This window comes from Falco naumanni, chromosome 6 (genome assembly GCF_017639655.2).
Source record: "Falco naumanni isolate bFalNau1 chromosome 6, bFalNau1.pat, whole genome shotgun sequence".
Lineage (NCBI taxonomy): Eukaryota > Metazoa > Chordata > Aves > Falconiformes > Falconidae > Falco > Falco naumanni.
Window position 1 is genome coordinate 88,680,621 of NC_054059.1, and position 24,745 is coordinate 88,705,365.

Here is a 24,745-nt window from a genome sequence, read left to right on the forward strand (position 1 = left end):
CACCAGCGAAACTGAGAAGGCGCCAGCAAAATCAGGTTTGGATTTCAAGGCTGGGCTGTAAGTTTCCATGATTTCAACCCGTTTTGCACTGCTGCCCTTCTCGTTGGTCAATAGTCTGTAGTGCCAAAACTGTGGTCCGGCTAGTGACTGATTCGAGCCATGGTCGCATGACTGATTTAAAAGAAAAAGAGGATTCAGGTACCCAGATGTTGCACCACTTTAAGGGCAAAAGACCTTCTGCAAGGGATGTATCTTATCCCATGGCATCCGAAATACATTTCCTGACTTTTGTTTTGGTTCTGAAGCTTGTCGAGTACCCTGATACAAGCGGAGGGGAGGGGGAGAAGGACAGGGAGAAGGAAAGGAAACCAAAACGTTTGGGCATTTCAACAATCCCTGAAGCACCAGTCACCTCCCATGACCATTACCAGGTGACTCATCTGCCTGGGGATGCACTGGGCTGAAAAGCACAAGCCCCAGCAGGTACCAGCGCAACAGTCCCATCAAAGGGAGGACCACATTTGATGAGGCTTCCGAAGCAGTTATTGACTTGTGTCGTGGTGAACATCAAGCCTTAATAAACAAAAAAGCTACAGATGAAATTATTTGGCTAATGGCTAAATTGGAGAGTCAATATAAATGACATTACATACACTTATTACTGCAATCCAACAACAGCTGGGCTTTGAGTCAAGTTAACACTAATACGCAGTGGGGGAAACTGTTGCCTTCTGATTATATTAAAGAATAGAACGGATTTTTTGAGCACCAAGCATGTGAAAAGGGGGGCAAAAAAAAGACGTCCCGGCCAAAGAACGAAAGGCCTGACCATAATGACATAAAGAAAAGAAATCGCTTTCTATTACAGGTGATAAAAATTGTACTCAGCATCTTTGATATATATCTTCTCAAAAGTTTTGTGAGCACAGCCCTCTTGTGGGCTCATTTGTGTTTGTCTAACAACTGGAGACGGGGAACAGCTAATTCCTTTACCTGTTGGACAAAGCTCCACTCCTCCAGGCTACGGGAGAATTGGCTGCAGGTATAATCATTCATCCCCTTGCCCTGGAGGAACTGCGCTGCTGCCAGCAATTTGTCAACATAATTTGGGCTTATTGTTTTCCTTCTGAAGTTTTATCTTATTTTCTTTTTCCTAAATTAAATACTTCTTCATTAAGAAAAAAAAAAAGAAAAAAAAAAAAAGTAATGCGTTCTGTTCAAAATGTTCTTCAGATTTTTCTTAACTCCTTCCTCTTAAAAACATTCCCCCGATCCACCACATCAGGAAATACCGGTACCCAGTATGGGCAAGAACTCAAAGCGAAAAGGGGGCTGCTTCAAAAAGTCACTGCATCCCTCTCCTACAAACTTAACCTAGTTAGCAAGGATTTAATTTTCACACAGTTTACCCTTCTGGTTGTTGGCTATACTGATGTCCTCAACCTCACTTGGGCAAAACATTCAATACGGCCACTCAATACCTTAAGTGTATAATCCATCGGGCCGGTGCTGAAGCTAGAGCTACAAGACAGATAGACCAGGTCTTTGCAATCCACAGGTCTTATCCCACTTGGTTTCTGGAGGACATGGCCTCTAATGAACCTCAGGTAGCATGTTTCCATCCAGCATAACAGAAAATAAGAATTCTCTCTTAACTGGGAGGAAAACATTGAAAAATACAAACTGGTAAGCAGGACTAAAAATACACTTTGATGTCAAAAATCTAATGCCGTGTATTTCCTAGATTCCACACACAGACATAGTTTACTCCAATCCCTGTCAAGTGCGGACTTTTGGGGACTACGAAATCCACTGACAATGACCACCCTGATTTTCTGAGAGGACCCACTCATGGCTTTGCCACCTGCACATCTCCTCGTGGGGCTAACTGGGGCTGCAGACAGCCGTCGGGCACAACACAACCAAAACCAAGGGGGTCCAAAAAAATAATGCACGCGGGAACCTCGCAACACTGCAAAATAGATGCTTTTTAGCACAAATAACTCTTCCATCATCTGCTTCATGCAACTTCGATTCAGAGGCAAATCGGGTTTAGAAGAACAACAAACAAAGGTGCAAACATCAGGCTCGTATGGAAAAGTGGTACCCGAGCCCCCAGAAATAAGGTCGCGGTAACTCCACTGGCAAGTGAGCGGCGCAGCGAGGGCGACTCGTGCACAGATGGAAACCTTTGCAGCATTCTAGGCAGCATGGCCCATCACACTAAAAAGCAAAAGAAATTCTCTCAGCTCTGACCTGGATTCCCTTCCCAGCCCCAGAAAAGTCGTAAGCTTTCTATCTTTAGTTTCCCCTTACTTCAAATGAGGGTAAGACTCTCCTCTGACTCTTTGCAGTCACATAAGGAAAAATAAGATGTAAGCCGCCTTTCTGCATGCAACAGGACGGTTTCCGAGACAAACAGACAAAAGGAAAGGAGAGTGGGTATCGACACGAACACCACAGAGGATGGGAAACTGGAAATAAACATGACTTTTGCCACTGATTTACACAAAGCCAGGAATTCACCTGATGGGACCAGAGGCACCACTAACACTGCACAGTGCAAAGCCCATCACCGAGCCAACGTCCACCCAACGTCAGTGCTCTCCGTTAGCCTGCTAGCACAACTCACTGCTGAACCTGCCCAGGTGCGGAGAAGGAGCTAACCCCGGGCAGCACAACACCGGCTGCGTACCCAGACGGGTATCCCTGACACCGCAGGGCTGTCCGAGCCCTTCCGTACCCTCAGAGCTCGGGGGAGAAGAGGGTAGAGCAGGGAGAGGAGAGGAAAGGGCTTGAGAGTCCTAAACAGGATGAATGGGACAGAAAACAAGTGCAAAAGGACAAGGTGATTGTGTTTTCCAAAGGGAAAAGAATAATTAGAAGCAGCAAGCATCAACCACACAAAAAAAAAAAAAAAAAAAAAAAAAAAAGAATGAAATGGAGATCATCAGACTGGGTGGGATGTAAAGAGAAGAAGGGAGAGAAAACCCACAGCTCTTCTCTTCCAGGAGACACCAAAGCCCCATCAGTTCTGCAGAGGCAAAAATTTCAAAGAAAACGTGTGCGTGTGCGCGCTTGTGTGTGTGTGTGTATATGTTGCGTGTTCACACGTACAGAGCCCCCCCAGCCTGGCCTGCGCTCTGCCAGAAGCACGGTCCCACCACCTCCTGGGCGTCCTGAATCAAACCTCCTGCACTTGGGGAGCCACCGCCAAAGTCCCTCGGGGGGGACAGCCTGGGCAGCCAGACTTTCTCTCTGACAGGGGACCCCTGAGCCACCCAAAACCACCTCTGGCAATAACAAAAGCAAACTTAGCTGGCAGTTAGACCCAGGGTTTGCCTCTTGCGTTGGCGGCTGCTGCACGTGGTAGCCACGATGGACGCCCACAAAGCCTGAGCAGCAGCGGTCTCAATCACAGCGTGCCTTACATTTGGTTGACCTTATTCCATTCCTCTTGGGTTTTGTTTTGCCTTTTTTTTTTTTTTTTTTTTTTTTTTCTCAGCTCAACAGTAAACACTGCCTGCCCAGCCAGGTTCACCCAGCCAGCTGACGGTGATGCAGGGTTTTTGTCTCCCACACAACAAACATTGCCTAGTACTTTCTATTTAGAGCAACCCTGCATTGTAAACCTGTCTCCTCCCTTTGATAAGAGCCGTATCGCTAGATAGCATTAATCCCCATCCCTTTCTCCACACAAGGAAATACAGCTTCACTGTCAGGGTAGATAAAATCAGTACTCGGCATAGATTTGGTTTTTTTTAAGTCTGGTACCATGCAGAAACACGCACAAAGTTGGCCCCAGACGACACCGCTACCTCCCGCAGGCTGGCGGGCAAGGCTCTGAGGTGTGTTGGTCCTCCTCGGCTCCTCCTGGATTTAATAGGACCGGAGTATTTTCTGCATCTTTCTTTCTAGACCAGGAAAAAGGCCTTTAGAGACAAATAAGAGTTTCCTGTTCAATATTTCATGCAACGATTCCTCCAAAGGTGTAAACAGGAAAAACGCCTCACCACTTAGCCCAGAAAATGAGCGTCTGCCATCCCTTCCTTTTTATTGCGTTTACATGTTCAAAGTCATTTCGAAGGGGATGTGCCAGATGCCCGGCTCTGGCTGAGGCGGTGCAGGCTGTCAGATGGCTGGCCCAGACCCTGAACCTGCCCTGCCCTGGCGCATTTGGGGCAAGAAGGAGCCCTCGACATCTCCCACACACTCCCTGACGAGACTCGGTGTCACGGAGAGATCCGCACTCCACCTGAACACCTGGGCTCAGGCCGGCGGCGGGGGTTCACTTACAGCAAACCCCACATCCCTAAGCGTCCCCCGCACGATTTTTGGGGGTGGTTTTTGGGAAGACAAAATTAACCCCTTGGGGCATCCAGTGGGAATTTTTCTGCACGCACTTAAACGCGGGCTCTGACTTCCAGCATCCCATTGGCCCAGCCAGGGCTTCTTGGGGAGGGAAGGCACAAGTACAGCCCTCGCTCTGCAAGAGCCATACTTCATCTCGGCTTCATCACGAGCAGAACCGCCAAGCGTATGTCACAACTATCAAATGGTCTTTTTAGCTAACTGACAACAGACGCCATTCGGAGTCAGTGTATTTTGATTACGGCGCATTGTTAGCAGGATTCAAGAGCCTGCTCGCCTTGCAGTGTTGTTCAACACCAAAATTAAATTGCGGTATAATTAGCTTCGCTCCAGCTACACCTTTCCATCTGAATGGATGAGATACCTGCAAAGGCTGTGCTGGGTATAAAATGTGTTCCTGATTATAAAACGTTTGCTTAATCTCGCGGGCGCCGCCTTGTTTTTTAAGGCTCTCTGCAAGTCACGCACTCTGGTACGTGCTGCCCGTTATCTCCAGAAGGCTTAAAACTGGAATCCCCGTGATTCACATTTTCCAACGCTCATGGCCAAACCCTTCCGCAGATCAGCTCCTCCACGTTCTACCGTTTCACAACAAGCCCAATCTGCAGCGAGGCAGCGGCGGCCGAGCGGCCTGGCTCTGTGAGCCACACGCCCGTGAGCCACCAGCCACAAGAGACACCGAGCCCGGGCTGCGGGAGCCGGAGGATGGTGAGCTCCAGGGGTGGTCACCAGGCTGAGGTGGCCGTGGCTCCCCAGCACTTCCACCCGCTCATTGAGGGATGGCTCGGAAGCGTGGCTGGCTGCCAAAGTCACCCGAAAAAGTTGGGCTGTGACATCTGTGTGGCCTCACTGTGTCTCCCAGGGAGGTTTTGGAGTGGCCAATGGGGCCCGCAGTAGCATAAGGCTCACAGCGTGGCCCCACGTGGCCCCACGCCTTTGGGATGGGCAGAACTCAGGGCGGACAGAGCAGCCACCAAAACGCCTGCAGTCAACCCCACAGCCCAGCTCCTTCTGCAGAAGTTGCTGGTGGCACTGCTACTTACTCCATCCAGCGCTGAAGCTGATCCCCTCCCTCCTTTAAAAACATGTTAAAAGCAGTAATTACGCGGAAGATAGCAGAGGGGGCCAAAACCAAAGCACTTAAGCCACCAAAAGCAACATTCACCATCAGCCTTTCGATGCAGCTCAGTGCTTCCCCCATGACCCTGAACAGAAGTGGTTTGCCTTCTTTACACTATTTTCTTTAAACTATCCACAGAGTGAACTAATTAATTTCTTTAGCCTATCACGTCTTATAAATCTCCTGCACCCTGCTGCCGCTATGAGACGCACAAACTGAGGCATCAACCCTACCTGACGGTAAGGGAGAAGGAGAAAATCTCAGCTCACGAGCAGCTAAACACCTCGCCCCAAAATCTCAGCAACAGACCTGGGAAGAGCACCCACCTCCCCACCCCACTCCCCTCCTCCCTGTGCCGGCGGCAGAGCAGCTCCCCACCCCTGCCCCTCCAACATCGCCGTGCCACTGCTCACCCCAGGGATCTCAGACACTTGTCACCGCGGAGCAAACCCCGGCTCGGCACACGCACACGCGCATTTCAGAACAAAACAAACCCTCCCTGCGCGTACTAGTCATGCGTGTGCCCTCGCTCTGGCTTTAAGGAAAAAGAGCAATCAAAAAGCCATCCCTCACCAGGGTTATACGAACGTAGCAAGACACATCCGTGCATACCACACTTGTTGTACAAAGCCGTGCCACAAAGCACTGCCACGGGCCTCACGGACACAGAGAAAGCAGAGCGGCGCGCCCCTAGTAGGTGGAAGCCGTGCTAGTAAAGCTGGTTTGTGCAACAGGGAGGAGGGCCCGGAGCCTCCAGGGGTAACGCAGCTGCAAAATCTGCCGGGCAGAGAGGGGCAAAGGAGGGGAGGGCTCGAGCACAGTGGCCATGCTGCCTCTGCTGTGCATGGGCAGCATGCTCCAGGCATCTCTTCCTGAGCATCCATGCAAACACCAAGCACCTTTTCCCGAGCATCCCTGCAAAGAGCGGGCAGCGCCGGGAAGCTGCCTGCCACCGACTCACCTGGCTGCTTGGAAAGGCTTTTCTCCCCATCCCCATCCCACCATGGTGATTCCCAGCGGCAATCACCCAGCTGCCGGAGGCCCCGCATGCATTGAGCACTGCCCAAAAAGCCCACGTGAACACAAGCAAAGGAGAGAGCCAAGCTGTGACTTCAAACGACCTGGCAGTGGCACGGCTGTAGCCGTCACCAAGCACAGCCGCGGCCGGGGTGCAGCAGAGGTGCTCCCCCCTAACGCTGCACAACAGCACGCACGGGAAATTTTATAAATCACGAGCCGCAGGGACACTCCCTCATCACAAAATCTGGCCAACTCTACTCACGCAAGGCAGCTCCGTGGCACCGGGCTGAGCGGAGAAGCTTGGTGGCCAAGGCCACCGTGGCACGGCACATCCCCCTGCCTACACCCCAAGGAGCAGAGGGGTCCCCTACACCGGCTCAAGCCTAAAACCAAAGTGCCACCTACTGAGTCCGCGGCGCCCGTGTCCTCCCAGAAGGGTTTCTAGCAAGGGCTGGCCTTGGTTAATACTTAGCTCATCAGATTAAGCCAAGCCTCGGCAGGCAGTCACCGTGCTGGTGAGAGCACGTGCCTCAGGTGGCTGCCGAGCATTGGCAAGCAGGTGACATCCCACTTGAGACTGGAGACATCTCTGCACACCCCACCCCACCCCATCAGGTAGCACTGGACAACCAAGCGAGGGGTCAAGACTTTCACATCCACGGATAAACCACAGCTTGCACTGGCAGAAAAAATGGCTTGGCGCAGGGTAAAACATCGACGAGGCAAAACTCCTCGTGTGACAGGCTCCAGACGTTCGTTTCTACCATTTCTATTTGCAGACGGCCGCAGCCCTGCACCCCGACAAACAGGACGGACAAAGCCACCGAGTTTTTAATCTGCTCTTCCCCTCTCCTCCCGAGAGCTACGCTGCCTTAAATGGAGCTATTTAAAGCCAGCGTTAAAAACACCAGCGACAACCTGACCTCAGCAAAAACAAAACCAGACCAAAACCTAAAGACCAAATGAATGAAAAGAAAATTACAAGGTAAAGTTTGCCTTCCCTGAATGTGTGCCAGGTGCAAGAATCTTAGATTACATCAATGCAGCTTTCCAAATTTTAAATACAATAATTTTCTGTATTAAGGGCCCAGTAACCCTAATGGAGACATAATTAGGTATTGATGCCATGCCCATACGAAAGAAGTTTGAAAAACTTAAATAAACTGTGAATGGCAGGATTAATACCGCGGCTTTTCATTTTGTACAGCTGTTTGAATACAGTACACTGCCTGTGATGGCATCAGCTGTTGCTTTACTCTTGGTCAGTATTTCTGAAGTTAAAACAGGCAGTTCTTTTAACCAATTGAAGAATTACTCCACTTATTGTTGGCTGGTTTATTTCAGCAAAGAGGGTCTGGGTACATATTTGCTTTATATTTAATAATAATAATAATAATAATAATAATAATAATAATAATAATAATAATAATAATAATAATAATAATAATAATAATAATAATAATAATAATAATAATAATAATAAAGCCAAGCTGCAAAAAAAAATTAGCTGGCCAAAATCAAAGCCCGGTGATGCTAATAAGAGAATTTTAATTTACTGCAATGGCCCTTCAGGATGGAGGAGTAAGTAATACAGTTTTGGAGATTATCTGCCCAAGCGGGAATATCACACAGATGCCTGGAGAGTCCTTGAGAAAATAGCTCACCTCGGCCCTGACTGAAGAGGAAAGACAATACCTTGGTGAAATAGCATTCTGTATTTCTAGGAAAGGCTCCAACAGCAAATCGCTTACTAATGCAAGAAGCCTTGTAAATTTTATTATGAATGGAAGGGGCAACGGCAAGCCTGTGACACCACGCAGCATTTGCACACATGGTTTAGCCAGTAAAAAGTAAATAAATAGGTTACTTATAAGCTCTAGAAGGCATCGGAAAATACCTCTAACGAAAACTCCAGCTCGGTGAACTTCAAGCAAGAAGGCAAAACAGCTTCCAAAACTGCCCCACCATTATTTTTTTCACCAGGTAAACATCTTAATCCCACAAGTTAATTTGCAATCTCAGTTTTATGGCTGGAAATATCAGCTGGCAAGAGTTAATTTAGATCTCCTCGCCGTCTTTAAAAACCTGCTTATCGGTGGATGTGGAAGAAACTACCGACGTCGGGAGCGCATCCGGACAGTGCAAAATAAAGCACTCCGGTTACCGGGAGGAGGACGGATACCGGGGGGAGCCTAACGCTGTATTCACCTGGGCAATAAACGCAATGTCCAAACTGCAGCCCCCCCCGGAATGGGGTGCCGGCAGCTCTCCCCTGCCTCCCACCCCAGCTGAGCCCTTGTCCGCACCACCTCAGCCGAATCCATCCCCAGCTCCCTGGCACCATAAAGCTCGCCAATTTTTTCCCCAGGCAGCATTAAAACAGTATCAGTCCGGAGGGGCAGGAGCGAGGGGAAGGCGCGGAGCCCCGGTTGGGGCAATGACGAACACCCAAGTGGTTAAGTGCTGCTGCGGAGATGAATATGCCTAATGAACAGCTTACCTAAAGCTGGCGGGGAGCCCGCGGCCGGCCGGACCTCTCCAGAGCGGCGGGCACGAGGCCGCCAGGACGCTCAGGAAAGACGAATTAACTAAAAGTTAACGTGGATGTTCTCATTCAAAAGAAAAGTGGCCTACTCCAGAGGGGATTAGGCTAAAGTGAACTAAGGCCACTTTACTTCTGAATGAGAGCATCCACACAATAGTGCAATGCACTTTAACTAATGCACTTTAATTTTACACCCAATCAATTTGTCTTACCTCTCCTGAGTGTCCTTGTGTGGACAAACCCAGAGATTCATCGAGTTTTGAGGCCAGGCGGGAACCATTAGATCAACCCATCTCACTCCCCACGCGTTACGGGCCATTGCCTTTCACAGTTATCCCTTTATTGATCCCCAAAACTCATGGATGACTAACATACACCCTCCGAGGGGGGGGGACGACACACAACATGGGGGGGACAACATTTCTTCAGTGGGGCACCTGGCCTGGCTTTGAAGCCACTTGCAAAATAAGAAGCCACTTGCAAAACCAGAAGCCACCACGACTCTTTGCAGCCTGTCCTGCCACTGGCAAAAGAATGGCCAAAACTGGATGAAAATCCCTTTCTTTCCACCCTATCTCCCCCGCGCCCCGTGAGTTAGCGAGGAAATGGCAGTCTCTGCGTCATAACTTAATCTCTCTCTCTCTTTTTTTTTAATTGCAAACAGGCCCTTTGCTTCCAGGACAAACTCTGATTTTATTTTTTTAATTTGCATTTTCAACATTTGCCCAGACATCTACCAATGAACCTCAAAGCCCCTTTTCCAAAATCCAATGACCCCCAGAGCTCGCTCACCACCTGCGCGATTGCCTTCGCCCAAGGACCCCATCCCTGAAATCTCCGCATCGCTCTTCACCCCCTGAATACACACACCCGAAAATAAAGAAACGGAGCTGCGATGGCAGCAACCAGCGAGGAGCGGGGATCCCCTGTGCCAGCAGCCCCCTCGCTAACAGAGACCAGACCCCCACCACCACCACTGAGGGGCTGAAGCTTTCCAGGGATCTTGCCTAAATTAAAAAAAGGAGCCCTGGGGACACTGGCCTGCAGGGATTCTGCTCTCACCTATGCTCCAGGGCTGGGTTACGTCTTTTTTTTTTTTTTTCCTTTCCCCTTTTGAAGGCAGTAAAAGGGAAAAAGCAACCGCCCTAAGCATGCCAAAGAAGAGCTGAACCAACTGGCAGCAAGTTGTCTCTCAGTCGCGTTACAGAACATCAGTGGTGGGTGAGATACAGGGTCGTTAACCAGGGGTGGAAAATACACTCCAACAAGGCAAAACACAAAATGCACGCTCTGTTAAGAGTTACTCTCTCCAAATATTGCTGTGACTGCAGGGAAAAAAAAAAAACAAAAAACAAACCAAAAAACAAAACACCAAATATAAACACTAATTTCCCGATTTGCTGGGTGAGTCAAAGCCTGCTCCTCATCTGGAGAGGGAGGTAACGCGCCGAGGACATGAGGTGACAGCGCAGTGCACCCTGCTCGCTCCTTCTCCCACACCACCCCCACCAGGAAACAAGTCCAGAAACCTTCCAAAATTTTCATGACCAGAAACAACGCTCCTCCTTATTTTCTTAAATTTGTTTAGATTACACAAGATAGCTCCTAACTGTAAGCTCATGTGACCAAAAAACCCCAAATGCAGAAACGCAAAACAAAACAAAACAAAGATTCCCTAATTTGAAGAAGCTGTGCCGGATTTTCGCCGCTTTTTAAAGCAGTATTTATCAGCACAACCTACGCTTACTCACTTTGATTGAGCACGATATAATCTGATTTTTTGAAGTGCTAACATTGCCCACTGCGGGCTGCAGTAACCCCTCCGCGCGCTGAGCCCGTTACCTTTATTGCTACCCGCGGACGAGCAGCCAGGGCAGACTCAAACCTTCAGTCACAAAGGTTAAACCTAAGGCAAAACTCATTTTTTCACAACTTCCTCGCAAACGTCCAACTTGCCCCAAAATAACAGAGGGACGCCGCGGGCTCCCGCTCACGGGAGCACCTTGGGAGACGCTCGCAAATGTTTAGGATGAGTTCCAGGGTTACGTGGGGTTTAAACTCAGCTCTGTCAGGTTTGTATTGAAAAGAATGCGAGAAACGAGGGAATTAAATGATCCTTTGCAACGGAAGACAACTTTGGGTTGAAAAACTTTACACGAGAGCTGGGCCTGGGCGCCTAACTTCAGCGAGGCCGCACATACTACAGCCAACTGTGCGGAGAGCTACGTGTGGGCTCCTGAATGATTTAAAAAAAACCCAAAACAACAAAAGCAGCAAAGATTCTTGAATTGAAATCATAAATTAAAGAAAATACATTCAACCTCGTATCTACTTAACAATGTATTTACTTGCTTCAAGAAATGGAGAGCAAAGAAAACCTTATTTCGCTAATACAATTTCAGCCCACAGCGTTTTGGACGATAACGAGTTGGGAATATAAATTAACGTATTCTATCTTCATGTTAAATAGTCTGCCAGACTCAGGCATGGTAACTTCACGTAAACATCACAGCAAAAAAACCCCACCAAACCAAACCAAACCAAACCAAACCAAACCAAACCAATCCAATCACCCGAAAACAAACAAAAAAGAATTCACTGGCTCAAAGTGGCATAAAGTCAGTTGAAGAAAATTAAATTTTGAGTCTTTTAAATGTTATTTTATCGGTCCTCCTCCGAGTCCTACTTTGCTGTAACTTTTATTAGCCAGAAATGAATTCTACTCCGCACCTCTGCACTGCATCTATTATTTTGATGTCTGTTCCTCCAATATGGGAGTTCACATACTGAAGGCAGCAATATTCAGCGCGCGCACACACATCCTTAAAACCATACATGGTTTCAAAATACCTGCAGAGAGGTCCCCAAGTAAAACAGTATTTCTCAGTCATTTTTTTCCCCCCGAAGGCATTACGTCTGTATTGGCCACAAGGTATAGCTAACATATTCAAAGTATTTGGGAAAGTTAAGTCGAGTCATAACTGGTCGATGCCCTAAACAACCCACCCCCCCACCCCCCGATATGCTATATATTGCATTCTAGTTTACGATCCTTCCTTCCCACAAGATACATCTGAAGCAATTTTTCCATTTTAAAAAAAGCTGCCGTCTATCCGCATTTTGTTTAGAGAAACTCTGCAACTGCACGCATTTAAAAAAAATCTATTGCAACATAAACAGAAGTGTTGCTTTATTATATACATATATATATATGATATACTATCACCCAAGAAGGGCCATCTAAAACGCCACAGTTGCAAACATTTAAGACTGTAACAAAAATGACTGAGACTCTAGTATCAGTTTACTATCCTTCAACAATTTCCCTGACAGTGGAGTCAAATAATGTTGAATTATGGACCTTCTTACAGGAAGTCTTATTTCATGTTCATTTTTTGATCATTTCCCTCCGAGTCCCTATAGGAATTTGGCTCTTTGCCTATTTGCCTTGAAAAGTTTCTGCATGTGTAATTGGCTTCTGCATTATTAAATTATAATTTTTGTCAAGTAATACAACTGTGGATTTGCTCAACAAGTTTATGTTCCGTAAGAAAATACTGGTTTGTCCCTATAAGATCTCTCTTCTGCTGCTAATGTATGGCATTTGGATGTGGTGGCTACTTTATCCCATGTTTTCCTTGAAGGACTTTCCAAAGGCTTTCTGTGACGCACTCTCGGAGGGGAATTTTACAGTTCGGACCAGAGCACCTGGGTGCCAAGGTGATGCAGCTTCAAGAAAAACAGCCCCACGGTCACAGTTTAGGATCACCTAAGAAGGTGAATTTCTGCTATCTGACTACAGACAGACTTTAGGGTTGGTTGTTTTGTTTGGGTTTTTTTAATCGGAGGGAGTTTTCCCAGCCGCATCACACAACAGCTGTGTTTTAAATCTTTCCGGCTCCGACAAACATTTGAAAATTTAAACATGCAAATGTTTGAAAGGCTAATGATTAAAAAAGGTTTATTTTGAAACTCTGAGGATGGGTGCAATCCTTCAGCTAGAGTTTTTAAAAGTCCCGGGGCCTGGTTGATCTGGAGTTCACTTATCCCTAGGAAAAAGCCCAAAGTCCTGCCTTGGACTTGTGGAGCCGCAGTGGTAAACAAGGACCCTGCAGGTCCCCCCGCAGGCAGCGGGGTCGCGCCCGTGGGAGAAGGATGCTATTTTAGTGACCTATTGCCACTGAGCTAGTTAAATCACTGAACAATGGTTAGTGTTATGGGGCTTTACTTTGCAAAATCTAGCATTAGTGTCATTGCTTTCCATTAACCGGGGGACTTAAAGGCACTGCCATTGAGGGGCCTAGAAGGAAAGAATAAATAAGGGGAAACCAATAAATTAAAAAAAAAACAACAACAAAAATACCGACAAAAAAAACCCCACCACCCCGTTAACGGTAACCTTTACTGCCACAATATAAGAAAATGTAATTAAATCCATAATAAAAGCTTTTACATACTTACTCTGTTACTACTCTCCAAAGCAAGCCCGTGGGCAGGTGGGGGGCAGCGCGCCGCCCCCCTCCCCCCCGCCCTGCGCGCCCGCGCTGCCCAGGGCCGCGCAGCCATAAACGCGCACTGCGTAGCGACATCCTAATTAGCCGCCCCGGCGACAAGCACTCAACACCTTATTATTTAACCATTAGGGCCCTGATACCGCCGGCCTCGCCGGGGCCGGCCTTGGCACCAGAGCTTACCGCGGGTGCGGGCGGCCGCGCATCCCCCGGTAAACCCCCCACGCAACCTCCGCGGCCCCCTTTCCCTGCCTTCCGTGGGTTTGACCCACTGGGGGGGGGGGGGGGGGGGGGGGGGGGGAGCGCCTTTTTGTGCTTTTTCCCTTGCGCCGAGGAAAGAGAAGGGGCGCTCCCCGCGCAGCTCCGCGGGTGCGGCGGCGGGGCTGCGCATCTCCCTGCCTGCAAGCCGAAGGTACCGGCGCTGAGCCCCGCGGCGCTGCGCGGCCGCCCCGCGCAGCGGGAGAGGAGCCGGCGCCGGGCGCGCAGTGCCCGCGCTCCTGGCGAAAAGGGGAGCGGGGGGGGGGTGGGGGGGGGGGGGGAACGGACGACACGACGACACGACCCCCTCTCGCCGACAACTCCAAAACTATAGCTTCATTTCTTTAGCTTTCACTTTAATAAAATAATGATTCGTTGGGAAAATGGGGTATAAATCTTCATTTTGGAGGCAATTAAAGTGTTGATTTCATTCGTGCCCCTGAGCGGTTCTTGTAATTTGCTCAAATAGCTTTATGTACCCAGCACTCCAGAGCTTTTAGAAACCCATTTTCTAGTTAGACTTGTTGGATTACAATTTTTATTCAACAGCAGCGAGCCGAGCTTCCCTCAGCTGGACCCTCGCTGTAGGGCTCCCCTCGCTTTAAGGCGCTGCGCGGGGCCGCCGGTCCCCTGCAGCATCTTCCCCGGGACCCCGAGCATCCTTCGCGGGCACCCCGAGCATCTTCCCTGGGACGCAGCGCATCTTCCCCAGCCCCCCACGCATCCTCCCCCGGACCCAGAGCATCTTCTCCGGGACCCACAGCATCCTCCCCGGGACCCAGAGCATCCTCCCCGCCGCGCCGCCCTCCGCCCGCCCTGCCAAGCTTTTCCCCTTCGCAGCAAAATTAGGGGAAAAATCCCCCTACACATGTGCAGATAAACCCCTTCTCAGAAGTTCGTGCCATCCTTCAAGCCTGCCTCCCCCTTTCACGGCGCTACCAGCAACCAGATAGCCTCTGGCAGATAGGAAAAAACATTTCAGATCCTGCCCACGCTGCAATGCAACGCACCTTTATGTCCGTAATCTATAAAATAACTCCTGGCTGACAGAGCTGGTGATAATGGCAAAGCGGCTGAGGAAACTCCTGTCTGCTTGACTGCGCCTTGCTTGAACAAAAGGAAACCTCCAGAGTCGGGAGCTGATTACTCCTAAGACTGTATTTACGAAGCTGATCATAAGGAAGAAATAACTTGGGGTTTTTAGCCGGGGATTTATTTTCTCTCTGTGCATTCGTGTGCACTCAGGGTCCCCTCTCTCGTAGCCAAAGCGCTGCTACCCCTCGACTGAAAGCAAACCAACCGGGAAACCCCGCAGTTTTACCCAACTCAGAGGGCAAAAAAAAAAAAAAAAAAAAGAAGAAGAAGAAAAAACCCCCACCAAACAAAAAAGCCAAATCTCAGCCACTTCCATCATCTAAAAGCTTACTGGGCACCTCCTGAATTAGCCCCAAACGCTCCCATTAAAAGGCAAGAATCCCAGGCTAAGGCCAGCGGAGGGGACAGGGGCAGGAGGAGGGGAGGGAGAGGGGACAGCCAGCTTTCCCAGGTCATCCAGCCAGCTTTCCCAAGTCATCCCTACTTCCCACATCGGCTACAGCCGGCGTGAAAGGTTTCAACCATCCCAGTCAAAACCTGGACGCCGTCAAAGCCACGCAAGGCTTTGCTGGCTCACTTCGGGGCTTTGCATATTATTTTATTTTTTAAAGAGAGGGGCTGAAAATTTGAAAGATCAAGGAAAATAAAACGGTACCCAGGTTTTAAATTATTTTCTCCGTTTTTTTCTCTCCCCCCCCCCCCCCCCCCTTAAGTAAAATAAAATGGGCGCGTTTGCAGCAGGCAGGCGTGCACAAAGCAATGTTCACTGAAGTCTAAAAGCGTTCGGCCAAGGAAAACTGACAAGACGGACTAATGAACCGTAGAGACGGCAAGAAAATAGCCAGTATTTGCTAGATTTCAAACCCTCTCTGTCTTCCCCGGACCACCTATCTCGGATTTTATTCTTATTTTGGTAAACGGCTCCAGCCCTTCCCTTCCTAAGCCACCAAGAAGCCAGCGACTCACGGATACCACTTCTATTATTGTAAAGGGTAAATAAAATAAAGACAAAAATTAAAAGCGACAAGAAACAGGTCGAGTTTGCAGGCGATGCTTTTACAAGCTCATCTCGCCAGGTCGAATATGGGAGCAAGCCTTAATGAAGCAATAATAGCCACATTATTCAAAAATTTTCATTTCGATGGAAATTTATCTAAAAGGGACTTAATCATATGCAAATAATAAAAGGAGGCGTAGTGACCCAGCAAGCGATCTGCATACAAATTTCAGCGTGTGCGGCGTTGGCGAGATCATACCTGATCTGTTAGATTTGCTGATCTTGTTATGTCTTCACTGTCCGATTTTGATCCGCCCTCTCTATCGTCTATGACCAAATCGATAGGCATTTTTCCTTTCAAACAGCTAATATACCGGTGGCAGAAATTGTCACATAATTCGTGTACCTACATTATGACAGAGGTTAAAAAAAAAAAAAAAAAAAAGGAAAAAAGAGAAAAAGGAGGAAAAAGAGAAAAAAAAAGGGGGGGAAGGAAGAAAATATAATCAGGAATACATAAGTAAAATTGACAAGTGCAACCAGTCTCCCCCCTTCACCCCTGTGACATCAAAAGTCCTAAACAGGGGAAACACACTGCAATTATCCCCCTGAGACCTCTAGACGCATCCAGAATTAGGAATAACTTTCTTTTCTCGCAAAATAGAGATATCCCAGAAAATTGACAGTGACAAGATGATTCACAGGCTACAACATATTCAACACCCGTGTTAAATTCATCTGCTCCCGGAGCTGTGGCCATTAGAGAGGTGACCTGCATGGGTGACATTTAAGGTAAACTATTTAATTTCATCCAGTTATTTCATCATAAACCCTTTCCAAAGGGGTATAAGGACAGAAAAAAAAGGATTTTAAAAAAAAATAAATCCCGATGCACTGGGCTGCAGTACGTTCCAGGCATCCCTGCCCTGAAAGCCCCAGTCCTCCGCCAGACCCGTACCTGAGCCGCCCCGATGAATGGGCAGATTTTAACACATTTCGGGTAGAGCGAGAACAACCTGCCAGTTATGGTTAGATAAAGTGGCTGAGGCTCCCGAGAAACTTTTCAACTATTTAAAAGCCTCTCAAAATGTTTATTTTTAGGAGAAAGGGAATTCTCTTCTAGGCCAGCTATCAATGACACGTAAAAAATCCTCAGGAAACCAGAGCGCACTTCCAATTTAATGTGAGCTCGGATGACACCGCCTTCTTAGAAATTAGCATTCTCCCTCCCAAGATTGCTAAAATAGCCAGCAAAAAACCCCTGCATTTAGGCTGCAATCTCTTTCTTCTGCTCCGAGGTGTACAATATTCCCAGGAACAAGAGACAGACACAACTATCAACTCTGCTTTGTCTCTGCAAAATGTTACAGGACAATCCGTGCCCTGAGCCTGACCTGCAGATGGCTCTTAAAAAAAAAAATAAATAAATAAATAAATAAATGAAATCCCCACTGCAACCAACTGCGGCCGAAGGCTCTCCCCCACCACCAAGAAAAAATAAAATCTTAAAATATAAAAATAAAATCACAATTTCAGGGGGCTTGGCTGAAGCAACCATTTCGAGTCTCATCTGCGGCACCACAGAACTGCAACTATTTATACAAAGCCAGCAAAGTATTACAATGAACACAAGGCCTGGGCGTTCGAGAGCCTGGGTTTAGAGGCTGAAATTGTAATTAAACTGCGAAGAGAAATGGACGCCAAGATTGGTCTTGACACTAATTACCAGAAAGAAAGACATTTATGCAAATTTACCAGAAGCCTGAACTTCAGCAGTACTGAAACGGAGGAAGAAGAAAGAGAGAGAGACAGAGAAAGACAAAAATTACCTTCTCTAATTCCAACAGATGAAACCTTAATACTTGTATGGCTTGAATCATCTGCAAAGATACAAACAACACGAGTATTTATCTCATTCCCGGATTTGGGGATATTTCCCACAGCCGCCCCTGCCGCACTTTGTAGCTTGACTTTTCTCTAGTAGTAAATAAAAAGTTGTTTTGATTTATGGCAATAACACTAAAACTTAATAGCGGTGGCTTTGTGCGCTGTTTAACGAGAAGCGATCTAGAGTTAACAAAAAAAAAAATCCCTATTGCAACGAAGCAACTAAATTATACGGATCATAAACATTTCTTTAAAAAAAAAAACACACACACACACACAACCCTCTAAACACCATCGCTGGCTCTTTGCGAAAGCCGGAGCGAGACTCCTCCAGCAAAGGCAAAATATTTGTTTATCCTTAAGGGGGGAGAAAAAAAGGGAGAGAGAGAAAAGAGCTCCTTTTGGGTGGGTTTAGCGCAGGGGGGATCTCCGGCCACAGCAACCCTCTGTGCTTCCCCAGGAGCTGCTGAAAAGGTACGTGGAGGGGCTGGCTACAGCCTGGCTAAATCCTCGCTCCTCCCGGGCCGGCCAGCTCGCCCCCAAGCCCCGAGCTCCCCTTTGGAGGTTTGCTTTATCTATATCCTTATGGGATTTTTTACTTCCACGCAATTACCGCATCGTATTTACTTGTAATTATAAAAATCATCATCATCATTAAAAAAAAAAAAAGGAAGATCCACGGGAGAAATTTTCAATTTAGCACCATCAAACTACCTCTCCAGAAGACATAGAAGTTTTTTCTTTTTCTTTTTCTTTTCTTTTTTTTTTTAAATAAATGGGAAGGGAAGGGAAGGGAGGGTGGTGGGGTGGGGGTGGGGAGAGGAAGAAGTGTTGTTAACTCTTACCAAGTTATCCAGTTCGGGATTAGAGGAAAACAGGGGTTTCTCTGCTCGGATCTAAATACAAGAAAGGGGAGGAAAGGGGGAAAAAATAATAATAATAAAAAAGATGTGAAATATGGAAGCAGAAAAAGCAGGCGTCATTATTTCTTGCTTCATTACACTGTCGGGTCCATTATGTAACCTTTCGTGCAAAGCCCTGACTGCTGGATTTAGTACATCAGCCAAAGACTTGAACAAGTGAATCAAATACACCGAAAAATACCTCCGGAGCTTCCCGGCAGAGCCCCGGCCCGGCTCCCGGCTCCCGGCCGGCCCCCGCCGCCCCCGTCCCCGCCGCTCTTTGGGGGTGGTCAATGCCCAGATTTCCCCGATATTTTTTTTTTTTTGCTTGGCTGGGGTTTGTTTGGATTTTTTCTTTTTTTGCCTCTTGCAGTAAGAGAGGGGGGAGGGGGAAACGCGCATCTTTATCTCAACAGAGACTTGTTTTTCTCGTTACGATTTTTTTTCCTTTTTTTTTTTTTTTCTGTTACTGTTTCAACCCGGTTTTGCTGACCTGTTTGGCGAACACTGCTATGTCTTCATTGAAAGACTCAGAGGAGCAAACATCGCCTCCCGCTACCCCGGGCTCCCTGGGTGTGCATGTAGCTAATTCACATTTCTCAAAAATCAGTGCTAAAAGAGGGAACAGGGGGTGTCTGAAAGAAAATACAATAGTCACACACACAGAGGGGGGGAGAAAAAAAATATCATAACGAAACCAACACCCACCCACCCCCCAAACACAACAATAGTTAGTCCCGCAGCAGCGTGGGGAGGGGGCACCCAGCGAGGGGGCTCCGGCACCCCCCGCCGCCTCCCGGCCCCTGCCCGCAGCCATAGCCCCCCGGCCCCGTCTGCCCGCACACACTGCTCATACAACCTTAGGACAAGCTAAGAATAAAACCCAAGCCTGTTCCAGCAGCCATTTTGAATTAACTTTCCTTGTCTTTAGGAAAAAAAAAAAATTAAAATCCCTGGACGTACACTTCTGCCTTTCATGCTTTTAATTCCCGTTTTCTGCTGGAGGACTGGCTGGGAGCAAAGGTGGAAAAAAAAAACCAGGGGGAGGAAAAAACCAAACCAAAACAGAAACACCCCCCATCCCAGTTAAAAGAGAAAAAAACCCTCAACCCACCCACCCCTCTGCACCCAGCGCCGAACCAGCCGACCCACCGGCAGGCGCTGGCCAGCCGGGCTGCCTGCCTGCCCCGCTGCCTGTCCCTCTGCTTGTCCTGCTGCCCGTCCCTCTGCCTGCCCCGCGCCCCCCGAGCCCCCAGCCCCGACCCGCGGGGGAACCAGGTGCTTTAGGCTCTCCCAGCTTTCAAAGCCCCCCCAGGAGAAAGGCTGCGTGTGCATCTGCTTCCCTCGGCCGCTTAATAATTTAAATAAATAAATAAGCGTGGGCGCGCACACACACATAAATATATATATGTCTATTTGTAACAGCAAGTTAATTTTTATTTTTTCCAAGGGCTTCATACTTTTTTTTTTGGGGGGGAGGGGGGTACCGGACACTGCTGAGTTTTACCCAACCCTACTGATTTCTGATAACCCGATAGAGAAACCCAACGACGTGATTCATTTCCCCCCCACCCCCCCCCTCACTGTTTTCAGAGCGATTTTAAAAGGCTCTTAAACTCCCCTGCCAGCTCCGGACGGGCAGATTCATTTGAAAAGCATCTGCCGCCCCTCGGAACCCACCGGCTCCGCCACAACGGCCTAGAAACGGCTTTGCAGCTCGCCGCACCGAGACACAGTCAATGCTGTCGGATAAAAAGTTTTTAAAAAATGAAAATTTAAAAGGATAAAATGAAAGAAAGAAAGGAAAAAAATTAAAAAAAAAAAAAAAGGAAAAAAAAAAAGGTAAGGGTTGAGAGGAGCAGCTCTACAGTTTTCTCCTCCGCAGCGCACGGAGAGCCGGGCAGGGCGGAAAGTTGGGAGCAGCACTGCCAGCTCCCTGCGCCCCTGCTCCGGGCGCGGATTTACCGCCCGGCGCAGGTTGTGCCCTGGGAATATTATTTTCCTCCTCTTCCTCCTCCTCCTCCCCGCCGTGATGCCTGCCGCCCCTCCAGCAAGCCCCGGCTGTTTATTCGGTGGAGCCCCCGCAGCTCCCCGTGCCAGGGGCCCCCCAACCCTTTCTCCCCCCGCTTTTAAAAAATACTAATAAAAAAATTTAGAATACAACCCTCTTCCGCGCAGCGCTGCCCGCACCCCCCAGCCCCTTCCCCATCCTTCTCCGGGCCCACACCCCCCCTCCCTCCTTTCCCCCTAGCCCATCCCGCGCAGGTTGCGCGCAGCTTTGCGCGGCCACCTACCCGTAGATGGCATCTTTATCTCTCTTGAGGGCGTCGTTGACGGAGGCGCCCATGGCGGGGGGCATGGCGTTGGCGTGGGCGGCGTGGGGGTACTGGTGCGAGTGGAGCGGCGGCCCGTGGTTGAGGTGGTGGACGGGCTGCATGGGGCGGGCGCCGTGGGGGTCCCCGTACATGGTGGTGGGGATGCCCACCCCCTCCATGCCGCCGTAGTGGGGCAGCTCGTCGTACTGCGGGGCAGAGAGAGCAGAGAGGCGTCAGGGGGGGGGAGATGGGTGGGTTTTGGGGGGTGGGGGGTAGCCCTGCTCCCGGCTGTCCCCCCTCCCTCCCGGGGAGAAGGCGCTGCCCCCCGGGCTCCGCGCCGCCGGGGGGTGCGGGTGTCCGTCCCCCCCCGCGTACGGCCGTGCGGCGCCGGGGAGGGCAGCAGCGGGGCTGGGCTGCCCGCAGACCCCAGAGCCTCCAAGGCTGGGGCGAAACCATCATCATCATCATCATCAACATAAAAATGAAAGGGGGGGGACCCCCATCCCCAAACCTTCCCCCCCCTCTACCCTCCCCACGAAGAGCAGCCCAATTCTCCCTCCGCTAAACTTTTCCCGCTGGTCAGAAGTCAGGTACCCAACGCAGCGAGGATGCAAAAAACTTCAGCGGCGGGGAAAAAAAAAAAAAAAAAAAAAAAAAAAAAAAAAGAAGAGGGAAAAAAAAAAAGGAGCGATTTTGGGGGTTTTCAGCAATTCCACGCGAACGCACTTTTAAAGGCGAAAGGCTGGAAACGCTTGCCCGGGCTCTCGGGATTTTGGGAATGCTTTTTTTTTTTTTTTTTTTTTAAGGGTTTTCTTTGTTAAAGATTAAGGAGCGAAAGCTAACGCGGTTCCCAGGCAGCGGGGGAAACGGCCACTTTTCATCTATTAAAAGCGAAGGTGTGAATAAACAGTTTTAAAGATCCCTGACACTTGCTTGGACCGAAAGAGTAAAAGGCAAGTTGTCAGCAGAGGAACTTTCCTTCCCAAGCAGCGCTCGGAGGGGCGGCAGGCAAATTAGGCAAGAAAACTTCTTTCCAGGGCTTTTCCCCTTCCCCAAATCCCGACTCGCCCGACTCCGGCTGATTATTATTTTTTTTCCCCCACAAAACTTCAATTTAGGAGGTAGTTGGAAGGAAAAAAAAAAGAAAAAAGGACATCGCATCCAAAATAGAAACAACAATACACATGGCAGTGCATGCTGCTAACCTCTAATTCAAATTAAAGTGACTTTCTTTTAAAAAGAGCTTTTTTTTTTTAGCCCGTTGCACTACACCTTTTGTGACTGAATAGGAAAAAAGAGGGGGGGGGGGAAAGGAGTGGAAAAAAAAAAAAAAGTAAAAAAAAAAGTTGTGCTTACTCCCAGCTAGAAGTTATCTTCCGAAAGTGAAGCGGTATATCATCACTAACACAGCAAAATGCTCAGAGACATGCACACATTCAAATATTTCAAGCACTGGTGACTTTAAAAAAGACATCGGTAGGACTAGAGCTACAAAACCAACAAATACAGAGGCTCGGACATATTCACTTACATGCCTGCATGTCATTAATGTATAGAAAGCTTGCCTTTTCCGTGAGAGATCCGGGATGGGGAGTAAAAGAATCAAGAAAATATCAATATATACAGGTTTTAAGCCTACAAGTACGCCTGATCAATCCTCCCGCTCCAGGACACCGCTTTGTGCCCCTGCTCCAAAGAGGAGGGGAAGAAAAAAAAAAAAAAAAAAAAAAAAGAAACTTTTTTCGCAGCGTCTCTGTCAGCCACGTTTCAATATTATTTCACATTTGAAATCCATTTTTTTTTAATACGTACCCTTTGCGCCATCGGCCTGCTTGCTCCCTTCCTACTTCAACTTCTAATATATCCTCTTTAAGGCCAGTGTGAAAAGAAAGAAACGCGAAGTTCCCCCCCCCTCACCCCCCCAAAAAATGCAAAAATCCCTTAGCGTCGCCAGCAATGGAAGCAATCGAGTACAATCTTCGGCTTGCTGGATCTCAGCGAAGCGATACGGTAACTCAGCATTAAAAAAGGAGAAAAAAAAATAGAAGAAAAAAAAAATCAACTCTCCCTCCTTCCTTCCCTCCTTCTTTTTTCTTTCTTTCTTCCCTCTCCCCCTGTCTCCCTCTCTCTCTCTTACTCTCCCCCTCTCGTTTCCAAGACAGCAGCGGGGCGAAAGCAAATATCCTTTCCCCAAATCAGGTTTTTTTTTTTCCTTTTTCTTTTTTTTTTTTTTTTAAAGTGCCCCTCAAACCCAACTACCAAGTCTCATGGCTTTTTGCCACTCCGGCTGTCAATCACAGGCGAGGTTGTCAAGGTGGTGAATGACTGATGATGATCCGCTGCGTGTGCTCCCACCGCGCAGGACACCTCAAATGTTAATTTTCGAGCGCGCTCACCCAAAAAAAAAAAAAAGAAAAAAGAAAAATGTATAAAAAAATAATAAAAAATTAAAAATCGAGGGAGGAGGAGAAGGAGGAAGAGGAGGGGGAAAAATTAAAAATTAAAAAGGCTCGCTAACGCGCCGGCTCTCCTTTTATTATGGTTATTATGATGATGATGATGATGATGGGGGTTTTTTTCGCTCCTCCTCGGATCGCTCCTAATTCCTCGCCGGCGCCGGCTCGCTCTGCCCCTGCGCGGCCGCCGGGCGAGGCTGGCGGAGGCGGGCCGGGCGCGGGCGCGGGTGCGGGCGGAGCGCCGCGCCGTGCGGGGCGGGCGCGGGGAGGAAGGGCGGCGGGGGGGGGGGAGGCGCGGCGCTGCCGCCGCGGGCCGCGCGTTGCCGGGCGTCCGCCGCCACCGCCGCGGCGAGCGCAGCGCAGCGCCGGGCTGGAGCAGACTGCGGGAACCCGGAAGTAGTGGTGGCCATAACAGGTCGCGTCTTACACAATGCGCTGGGCGGCAGCAACTCCGCCACCGGCGCAGGGGGGCGCGCCGCCCGCCCCGCGCCCCGCGCAGCGCCCCCGCCCCGGCCGGCAGCGGCGGGAGGAGCCGGGAGGGGGTGGGGGGCACGACACCCCCTGCCGGCCCTGCCCTCCGCCCGGCCGCTGTGCCCACCCCCCCGCCCCCCGGCGGTGCGCGGAGGGGCGCTCCCGTCCCCTTTGTCTGGCGGCGCCGCCGCCCCGCTCCGCGTCCGCGCAGCGCCCCGGGGCCGCGCCGCCGCCCGCCCCTCGCTCCCCCCTCCTGCCTTCCCCCCCCCCCCCCCCCGGCGGCTCCCCCCGCGGCCGCCGGCCGAGTGAGCTCACCCGGCCCCCGGCCGCCGCCGCCGCGCCGCCGCCGACCAATCAGCGCTGCGCCGCCCCGCGCCGCGCCCCCATTGGTCCGGGCGGGAAGCGGGGCTCGGACCGGCGCGCCGCGGGAGGGGGGGGCGCCCCGGAGCGCTGCCACCGCCCCCCCGCCCGGTTCCGCGGCCGCGCTGCCTTGCGCGGGGGGCTGCCCTCCCCCCCATCCGCGTAACCGGGGGTCCGCTCCCGGCCACAAACACAGCCGTCCCTCCCTGCGGGCCCCCTCCGGTCCGCGAGCGGGGGGCTCGCCGTGCCCCTTCCTCCCCGTACCTGCGGGCCGGGCTGCGCGGAGCGCCGGGAGAGCTGCCCCGGCCCCATCGCATCTCCTGCCGGGGACGGGCAGGCGGAGAAGGAGGACCCCCGCCACCCGGCAGCCCGGTGCAGCGGTCCCCGAGTGAGCTGCCGTGCGTGTGTGCCGGTGGTGCTGGTGGGTTACTCCGGTA

The 24,745-nt window shown here is 49.9% G+C and overlaps 1 protein-coding gene across 5 annotated transcripts in view; it reads right to left on the reverse strand.

Annotated features, from left to right (window-relative positions):
- The window catches only part of MEIS1 (Meis homeobox 1), a 110,280-nt gene extending 86,284 nt beyond the window's left edge, over positions 1-23,996 (reverse strand). Inside the window, exons 1-6 of one of the 5 annotated variants that reach the window (XM_040598460.1) lie at positions 22,834-23,751; positions 21,001-21,227; positions 19,200-19,341; positions 18,650-18,700; positions 17,747-17,797; positions 16,177-16,323 (exon numbers count right to left, since the gene is read on the reverse strand). In XM_040598460.1, the coding sequence (XP_040454394.1) occupies positions 16,177-16,323; positions 17,747-17,797; positions 18,650-18,700; positions 19,200-19,341; positions 21,001-21,227; positions 22,834-22,845 (630 nt within the window). In that variant the 5' untranslated portion in view covers positions 22,846-23,751. Of the gene's footprint in view, positions 1-16,176; positions 16,324-17,746; positions 17,798-18,649; positions 18,701-19,199; positions 19,342-21,000; positions 21,228-22,552; positions 22,725-22,833 lie in introns of those variants that run through there. The other 4 variants (XM_040598458.1, XM_040598463.1, XM_040598462.1 and 1 more) reach the window with 4 other exon arrangements.
- Between the last annotated feature and the right edge of the window lie 749 nt (positions 23,997-24,745).